We start from the raw sequence: 9,214 nt of genomic DNA, 5'->3' as shown, positions 1-9,214 counted from the left end.
ATTTATTTCAAAAACTTAAAAACAAGCTACTTACTCTCTCTCTCTCTGTGATGGGTGTAACTGTGTAAGTGAAGAGAAGTGGAGTTGGAAGTGCAAACATCAGACATGGAGGTGGAGGTGAACAAGACCACGAATAATGAGGATGAAGACAACATGACTCTGGCTAGGCTTTGTACAAGAAAAAGTTCCATACACCTTCCCATGGTATTTTCCTCTTACTCCTTTTTCTTGTTTTTTTTAACTAGAATGAATGCTTAGTCATTTTAGTACTACCCCTTGAAGAAAAAAGTAGTGCAATTGCTAAAAATACTCCCTTTATTTCTTTAACTTACTGTTTTTCAATGCACTTGTTATTATTAACATTGTTGTTGTCATTGTTAAATTTTGTGTATTAAGGGTGAATGCTGTGTGTCAAAATTACTGGAAAATGGATGATGGACGGGGGTAATAGGGATGGATAAGGACTTGGACAAAAGGTGCAAGAGATGGTCCAAGATTAGTGCACTGGATTGAAAGGTGAAACACCAAGTGACATGTATAGGAATTTCAGGAATAAATATCCCAATACTCGTGGCAGAATGAGTTGCTGGCAGTGGCTGCTTGTAGCAGTTGGCAATTTGGCATCAATGGAGTCATGTTGGATGTCGTATTTTTTGGTAACTACAATGGGTTCAGTGGGGGATAGTATCAGTTGTAGAGTGGAACAGGTTGTTACTTTTGGCAAAGTGAAATGTGTGAACCCAAGTCACATTGAAACTGATACATGTGTCGGTGTGCGACACGGAAACAGAGTGTTCAACATGATGACCTATATGAAGTAGGACATAGAAACACAACTAATTAAACGGAAAACTGTTACCGTTGCTTTAGTTACACAAATAATTCTTGGGTTCAAAACCTTACAAATCGCCTCCTTACAATAAATACCGATGAAAGCGGGCATATCATGGGGTTGTAACTATGCTAATAGATTTTTTTCTAAGTCTTTTAGGGTGTAGAAGGTTGTTTGCAATTGTATACACAACATGTCCGTGTGTCCAACACGAGTGACCGTGTGCCCGACACAGATTTTTTTAAGAATATGCAGTGTCCATGTTACTTAGGTTTGGACATGTTTTGTCACATGGCTTAAGACTGACATTTTTCAGACGGGAACCAACCCGGTTATTCAAACCTTATATCCACTTCAGATAAGTGGGAACCTTAATTTCGGCTATACTATGTCAAATTCCTGTTGGCTAAACAATAGAAACTCTTCTTAGAAAAAGTAAAACAAAACAACAGCGCCCCGCTTCAAGTAATTATGTGTTCTAACCAACTGTAAACCTGGTTAAGAGGATGCGGTTAGTTCTTACTTCCTTTGTTGTGGGTTTTTTGTTTTTTGTTTTTTTATGTTTTTTGTTTGTTTGTTTTTTTGGTTTTTTTTTTCTCAATAAATATTAATTTTATTGATACAAAAGAAATTACACAATGGGAGTGGTTACATGATGGAAGTGATTAATTCATAAAAATATGTATTTTTCTTCAAAACCAGAATTCATCTCATTTAGAAAGATTTCTTTGGATGAGCAACAGTAAAGACAGTTCTTTGAATTATAAGCCCCTTGTGTTAGTGATTAACTTTCTCTCCTTCAGTGTGGGCTTTTTTGGGCTCGTTAGTTAACATCCAGTATAAAAGCCGATCCCACATCCATGGTTTGGAACTCGGGAGAGGTGACTAGAGGCTAGTTAATACTGCCATGGTCGAATGTTATGTGTGGTCATGGTGCAGAGTCATTGGATACTGCATTAATGATAGATGAGTGGAGCTTCTAAAAGGGAAAGGGCGACCAACTGGTCAATTTTGACAGATTAGGCCTACGAGGATGTCGACTTTGGAAGTGCGGTGAAATGTTAGGATCCTGGTCAAGTAATTAGCTTTGACCGTTGAGAATGCTTAGCACACCTTGTGTCATGCTACAACTAGAGTGTGTCATGTGTTGCTTTATGTTGTTAGAACGTGACCTTTTTTTTTAAATCTTTACGTGCTATCTCTATGGGTGAACTGAAGTCGCTCACCTCCTAAAATATGGACACGAGCATTGTACATTGACAAAACAAGCATAAAACTGGAGGGAGCAAATACAGTATTGTAATTATTTTGCTATAGTCATCTACGTTCCTAAGCTGTATGCTCATTGTTTATCTCCTATGACTTATATGCATGCTCAGATTCAAACTTACATAGATAATGAAATTTACACTAAAGAAGATCTGAAAATCAAATTTGTTTCCTAGTGTAAATAGAATTTGACATAATGAAAAGCATGTATATAAATTAATGGTCAAGGGGCACTTAGATTGAGGAGCATTTCTACTCTGACTCCCTAATTGGGTAACATTGGTTTGCATTAATATACATGCGCCCGCATATCTCGATACATACCAGTGGTGATCATTTATGGAGTTGGTTTTTGGTAGTCGGCCTATGAATATATCGTAAATGATATGGGTTAAAAATTTAGTCTTAGCAAAGAGAGGGACCTAGGAGAGAAAAATGCCCATGAAACTTTTTCTTTTTGACATATGGCAATAGAAAAATCTAATAAATGCATCAAGGCTTTAACTACTAAAACACATTGCTTCAGGCCTTTGCAGTTAAAAATTAGTCATTGCTCAGCTGTGATACATTGGAATTTCTGATTTAATCTCGTGATACTTGAACAGGTAGTTTCCGATCAACCTGGGACACCTTCAAGGTCTGCAATGTGCAATCTGCTTCTTTTTCCTATTTCAATAGTGTTTCTGTTACCATTTTGTTGTTTGTATTGTTTCGTAACAGTTTCCTGTTTCACTTGAAGCTATAAGCGAAAGCAAGCATTGCTAGATGATGATAAGACTATGCGATGCCCTAAAGAACGTGCAGAAGAAGTTCGGGCAAATCTAGACCCTGAATTCCCAAGCTTTGTCAAAACTATGCTCCCATCACACATTAGTGGTGGATTTTGGCTGGTAAACACTCTTCTATGCACACATCAGGTTTGTTAAATAGTGGACATACTGTAGCTTAAAGATACTTATCTCTACTTGTTTTGTTAACAGGGAATTCCTTCACAGTTCTGCAAATCACACCTCCCAAAAATGGATGCTACTATGACTTTGGTTAATGAAAATCAGAAGGAATACCCAGCTAGGTACCTGCCCAGAAAGATTGGATTAAGCGGTGGGTGGAGGGGGTTTGCTATTGCTCATGAGTTGGTTGAGGGTGATGCCCTGGTCTTTCAGTTAGTCGAGGCTACCAAATTCCAGGTTTATTTTGAAAAGTTATTTGTGAAACCTTATGCTTGAATTGGTAACTTGACGTTTCTGAACTGTGTTCTTTTCAAGGTCATATTGTATGGAAGAGGTGAGTCTAGTATACTAACACGAATTCAGAGGAGAAAACCATCTCAACATTATCATTCCACCATATTTCGTTGAGTGAGGAACACCATCTTATCAATTTCATTCCACCATGTTTTGTTGAGTGAAGGATAGTAGGAACCACTACTAAAACTGTTTTGATTGACTTACTTAAGCAATAAAACTACCAATCTCTTCAGCTGACCGCTGTTATGTGTATGATACATGTGCTGAAAAACAGGATAGAAAGGTTTCATATGGTTGTACTTATGCATTAACTTTCTAATTTCTATATCTACAATAAGCAACTTTATCATGGACTGCTAGTGATTCTCACATCTGCTTATCAATCTTCTAGGTGTACATCATAAGGGCTTATAGTCTGGGTCCAATCGATGGGGTTATAGGACTTCTTACTCTTGATTCTGATCCAAAACATGCTAGTCAAAGTATGTTGTCTTCTAATCTTTCATTCTTCATTGGTTGCTGGGAGCCTAATGGTCTTGGCGTCAAGCACTTTTATATTTATATAGATATTATGATAACAAAACCATGCAGGTAAGAGCATGGAAATGAGTGAAGAAACGGATGGAAAGCGTCAAAAGACTGTTACCTTTGCTGCTTGTCAACCCCCAACAGGGGAAGAATCTGGGAGTGACAGCGATGGTGTTGGTTCAGAAATTCTTGAAGGTATCAGGTTTTCTGAAGACACTGTGGAGTTCAAAGACGTGAAAAATTTAGAAAGCTTCAGCATAGCAGTGAATGGTTTGATCATAGACTCCGAGTTCTCTATGAATACACGGAAAAAGTACTATACACTTTGCTGCAGTCAAAATGATTTCCTTCACAGCAATCTTCTAGAAGGCATCAATATGAAGCTGGCTGCTGGAATAATATCGGAAACTGTTGACATTGCTTATGCTATAAAAGCCAGTAAGCTTAGTAACTCTCGAGATGATATTGCAACATGGGATAAGAGTCTGGGTGCACTTGAGCTGCTTGGCATGAATGTTGGCTTTCTACGTGCACGGCTACAACGACTTTTAAGCATAGCAACTGAATCTGAAGAGGCAGTAAACTCAGAGCGGTATAGTGAAGCGATAGTTGAGCGAGCTCGTGTAGAGGAAGAGTTGAGAATTGTGAAAGCTAAACTTCCCGAACTAGAAACAGCCTTAAAAAGGTTGGATACTGAGGTAGAAACTCAGGCAGTGAAGGCTAGACGGTATGAGCTGAAGTTCCGCGAAGAGATTACTTCTCCTTGGTGAATTTTGTGTATGGACTAATATTAGGCTTCAGTTTCAGCAACTTTCGGGATACTAGGAGTAGTTATGTTGATGCAGCCAATGAAATGTAGGAGATAAGGCAAGTCCTTTTCGTAACTTTGATAGTAGATTAGTAGGTCCATATAGGCTAATGAAGTATAGAAGCAAATTATGAATCTGGCAGGTTCACGTACAGAAGTTTTAGGACTAGAATTATATTATTAATTAATGAACATATAGCGTATCCGCGTATGGCTGTATGCTATGAAGGAAAATTATCTGCTCTCTCTCACACACACACATTACTCTAAAAGGTTTCTCTAACTGAAAATCATTCATCAGAAATATGGTTTGATCTGAGAAACAACAATAGTTTCTGGAAGAACGGAAGTCTATAGTCTGGTGTTTTATTTGTCATTTCTTTGAAGTTCCATCCAAAATGAGACCACATTTGGTCTTATTGATATTGCAAGAAACCACATTTGGTCTGGTCTTCTCAAATATTATTACTGTCTCTGGCATGGCAGAAATCATATCCTAACCAAATCGAACGCATAATTTCCAATCATATCTATTACTTGGCATAAAAATGTCGGCAATTACCAAATTAACAACAAGGAAATATCATTTCGACAAATAAATAAAATATCGATTCGGAATAATATCCAGATTCCAGACCACTTGACCATAGAAAAAATGGACCACTTGAAAATTCAACGGTGGAAAAAACATACAAGGAAGAGAAATCTGTTTCCAGCAAAATAACAAAAAAAAAAAAAAAGGTCTAGGAAAAAACCCTTGTGTGTTTGTTTATTTCGTAACTGTAAAAATTAGTTGAAGAAATAACTGAGAGTAACAATTGTTTACAAATTTGCAGACCTTAAAAAAAAACACTGTCCAGGTGTCAAGTAAAGCTAAAATGTTAAGGACAGTTTCGTCCTAATAAAAATATGTTTTGGGCACTACATAAAGACCAAAGACCATCCCTAGCAAATCTTCTTTCTTATCTTTTTTTTTTTTTTTTCATTCTCCCTTTTTTCTGGTTTTAGGAACTCGTTAGGAATTAGGATTAACAATTCCTTATCCCTTTAGAAACCTATTATCTTAATTTGTTGTCTTAGGATTTGTAAAAGATCTAGTTTTGTATTAGGACTTTACTTAAATCTAGCCTATAATAAAGTCAAATTCTTGTTTTTTTTTTTATATATTTTCAAATTAGGTTTTTAGGTATTTTAAAGATTGGATTTTTAGGTTTGTTGTTGTTCAAATTGGTGTTATGGAATCTAATCAAGAGATGGTAGAGAAAGTTATGAAAGAAGAGGCGGAAATGTTGATGTCAATAAAGGAGGAAGATGAGGAGAACAAGATGATTCTTGCTCCCCAACCACTTTCTATGGTTATTTCTTTAACCCCTTCTCTCTGTTTGTTTAAATTACAATAATTGAATGAAATATTACTTCTTTTTATGTATTGTTATTACCCACTTGAGAAATTTCTAGGATTTGTTTTTATTTTTGTTAGAATTTTAGATTTGAGTTCTTTGATTGTGTGAAGCATAATGGGTAGTTTATATACTGTTTGTTCTCATTTCTTGTTGTAAAATTCTGTGTTTTGTCGAAACTATACATGTAATAATTTTGCAAATTTGCAGAGAAATGAAGAAAGTTGAAGGGTTATACTACGTTGTGGTTCAGTTTTAATTTTACCTTTTCCTTAATTATTTGTGCTATTCATGTTTGTGGGGATCAATATGCAGTGTCACATTTTTACCTGAAAGGCTGTTCTTATGTACAAGAATGGTGTTTTTGTTTTCATTGGCTATACAAAGAATGGTGTTATTGTATTAACTTGGGAAGTATTTACAGCACTGTGATTGTTACTCATTGCTTGATGTTTTGGATATCAAAAGACAGCCTAAGACTAGGTTTTCATGTGTTTTAATTTGTAATTAGATATCTGAGTTTGGAATATAAATGCAACAGTACAAGGTGGCAATCTTTTCTTCGTTCAATTATTTCCTTTGTTTCTACTTTTTCAGAAGTTACTAATTATATGTTTATATTGTACATGCGTGTTAGTATGACAACTGGTCGTAAGCAATGATGCGTAAGTACAATAAGGTTTTGACTAGTGAAGTGCACCACATCAGACCTTAGCATAATATATCTACTTGGTGGTAGTAGTTTTGAATATCTGAACTAACCCAGTGATGCTTGAACAGGTTGCTTGCGATCAAGCTGAGGAGGCGTCTTCAAGGTCTGCATTTGTTCCAAACTCTTTTTTTTCCTCAACAGGATCTTGGTTACTATTCTGTTGGTTGCACTTTTCGTAATATTTTGATGTTTTACATGAAGCCATAAGCGAAAGCAAGTACTTCCAGATGACGATAAAGCTAAGGTATGTGCTAAAGAACGAGCAGAAGAAGTTAAAGCAAATCTAGATCCTGATTCCCCTAGCTTTGTGAAATCTATGCAAGCATCAAGTGTCACTTGGATGGTAAACAATCTTCTATATCAACATTAGATTTTATTAAGATAGATACACAAACTTTAGTTTAAGAGACACTTATCTCTAGTTGTTTTGTGAACAGCACATCCCTGCACAGTTCTGCAGATTGCACCTTCCAAAACAGGATGCTACAATAACTTTGGTCGATGAGAATCGGGAAGAATTTTTAACCAAATTCCTTGTAGGGAAGAATGGATTTAGTGGTGGATGGAAAGGGTTCTGTGATGCTCACAAATTGATTGAGGGAGATGCATTGATCTTCCAGTTAGTCGGCCCTACCAAATTCCAGGTTTATGTTATAGATTTCCTTGTGTTTGTGTTATGCGTGGTTGCTTACTTAATGTTGCTAAACTTTTCATTTTCAAGGTCCTATAATCTAAAAGAGGCTAGACTTTTATTATTATTTCTAGTTCAGTGGAGGAAACCATCTTATCATTTTCATCCCACCACATTTGGTCAAGTGAGGATCTAGAAGTAGGAACTACCACTAAGCTGTTGCAGTTTATTGGCCTAAGCAGTAGAGGTGTCCATTTTAACAGTGTCTATCTCTTTAACTGACATCTGTTATATTTTCTATACTTAGTTGAAAAATGAGGGATAAATAGTTGTTATGTTTGAATAAGGTTTCAAATGTTTCCGATTATATGTATTGAGATAATGAGATAATCTTATTAATGTACACTGATGAAGTTTATTATGAAGTGCTAGTGTGCTACTGATTTTCACACCTCCTTATCATCTTTGTAGGTGTACATCGTAAGGGCTTACAGTCTGGGTGCGATCGATGGGGTTATTGGCCTTCTTACTCTGGATTCTCATCCAAAACATAGTAGTCAAAGTATGTTTTTGGGCATGTCTTTCCAATTTTTCATTTTTCATCTGTAAATGGAGGAATGTTTTTGGTGTAAAGCTTTTTGTCTGTTTTTATATAGATGGTGTGATAAAATAAATGATGCAGGTAAAATTGTCAAGACTGAAGGAACTGTAAGAAAACGTAGAAGGACTGCTTCGCTGGCTAATCTTCAACCTCCAACAGGAGAAAAGTCTGGAAGTGACAGTGAAGATGTCACTTCAGAAGTACTTCAAGGTTTCAGGTTCTCGCACGATTATTCTGAGTTCAAAGATGTGAAAAAGGTACTTGAAGGTACAAGGTTCTCGCAAGACAAGTCTGAGTTCAAAGACGTGAAAAATCTTGACAGTTTCAGCATTACTGTGAACGGTTCAATCCTTGACTCTGAGTTCTCTGAAAGTACGAGGATAAAGTACTTTAAACTCTGCTCTAGTCAAAATGCTTTCCTTCATGAAAATCTTCTAGAAGGAATTAATGCGAAGTTGGCAGCTGGAGCGATTTCTGAAATTGTTGACATTGCCGACGCTATAAAAGCCTGCAGGCTAAGCAACTCTGAAGATGATTTTGCAGCCTGGGATAAGAGTTTGGGAGCGCTCGAGCAGCTTGGCATGAATGTAAGTTTTCTACGTGCTCGACTCCGACGACTTTTGAACATTACTGTTGAGTCTGAAGAGGCGGCAGACTTGAGGCGGTACAGGGAAGCGATGGTCGAGCGAGCTCGTGTAGAGGAGGAGATGAGAACTGTGAAAGCTAAACTTTCTGAACTGGAGAAGACCTCCAAAAGGTTGGATACTGAGATAGAACCTCTGAAAGAAAAGGCTAGAAGACATGAAGTGAAGTTACTGGCAGAGGTTAATTCTCCTTGGTGAATTTCACTACATCTTCGGTTTCACAAAGTTTCTGTATACAGGGGAAAGAAGTCAGATTTGAATCGTGAGTACACCTGGCCTAACAGATATGAAGTTTAGGAGAAAATATCAGCAGTTGTTGTTCTTTCTTTATATTTTTCTTGTTTTGTTCTTGTAACTTGTAATGTATGAATCTCGCAGGTTCATATACTTGAAGTATTGCCATGTTTAGTACTATTTCGGAGTTTAGTTTTGAATTAAGTGTACTTTGCCTAGTGGGCCCAGACAATACCTGAAATCATTTTCCTGTGTTTTTCCGAGACTCTAAAATTAATTAATTACTATCTTTCCATTTTCTATTTGAA

At 36.7% G+C, this 9,214-nt stretch overlaps 2 protein-coding genes across 2 annotated transcripts; both read left to right on the top strand.

The window, feature by feature from the left end:
* The first annotated feature begins 22 nt into the window (after positions 1-22).
* On the top strand, positions 23-5,001 carry LOC147492277 (B3 domain-containing protein Os01g0234100-like). Its single transcript, XM_086565036.1, has 6 exons — positions 23-204; positions 2,707-2,738; positions 2,841-2,991; positions 3,082-3,288; positions 3,740-3,830; positions 3,940-5,001. The coding sequence occupies exons 1-6, from the start codon at positions 106-108 to the stop codon at positions 4,644-4,646; spliced, it is 1,287 nt and encodes a 428-aa protein (XP_086421162.1). The 5' UTR covers positions 23-105; the 3' UTR covers positions 4,647-5,001.
* Positions 5,002-5,600: 599 nt separating this feature from the next.
* On the top strand, positions 5,601-9,106 carry LOC147492276 (B3 domain-containing protein Os01g0234100-like). Its single transcript, XM_086565034.1, has 6 exons — positions 5,601-6,039; positions 6,865-6,899; positions 6,998-7,139; positions 7,234-7,440; positions 7,899-7,989; positions 8,110-9,106. The coding sequence occupies exons 1-6, from the start codon at positions 5,920-5,922 to the stop codon at positions 8,868-8,870; spliced, it is 1,356 nt and encodes a 451-aa protein (XP_086421160.1). The 5' UTR covers positions 5,601-5,919; the 3' UTR covers positions 8,871-9,106.
* The last annotated feature ends 108 nt before the right edge of the window (positions 9,107-9,214 follow it).

Source organism: Coptis chinensis, chromosome 6 (assembly GCF_015680905.1).
Source record: "Coptis chinensis isolate HL-2020 chromosome 6, ASM1568090v1, whole genome shotgun sequence".
Classification (NCBI taxonomy): domain Eukaryota; kingdom Viridiplantae; phylum Streptophyta; class Magnoliopsida; order Ranunculales; family Ranunculaceae; genus Coptis; species Coptis chinensis.
Note: the sequence above shows the minus strand (reverse complement) of the source record. Positions and strands in the feature narration are given on the sequence as shown.

Coding starts and splice junctions, on each gene's coding strand:
- LOC147492276 (XM_086565034.1), top strand. CDS start 5,920: ATGGAATCTAATCAAGAGATGGTAGAGAAAGTTATGAAAGAAGAGGCG. Junction 6,900..6,997: donor GCTGAGGAGGCGTCTTCAAG/GTCTGCATTTGT, acceptor TTTTACATGAAG/CCATAAGCGAAAGCAAGTAC. Junction 7,441..7,898: donor TCGGCCCTACCAAATTCCAG/GTTTATGTTATA, acceptor TCATCTTTGTAG/GTGTACATCGTAAGGGCTTA.
- LOC147492277 (XM_086565036.1), top strand. CDS start 106: ATGGAGGTGGAGGTGAACAAGACCACGAATAATGAGGATGAAGACAAC. Junction 2,739..2,840: donor CAACCTGGGACACCTTCAAG/GTCTGCAATGTG, acceptor TTTCACTTGAAG/CTATAAGCGAAAGCAAGCAT. Junction 3,831..3,939: donor TCCAAAACATGCTAGTCAAA/GTATGTTGTCTT, acceptor AAAACCATGCAG/GTAAGAGCATGGAAATGAGT.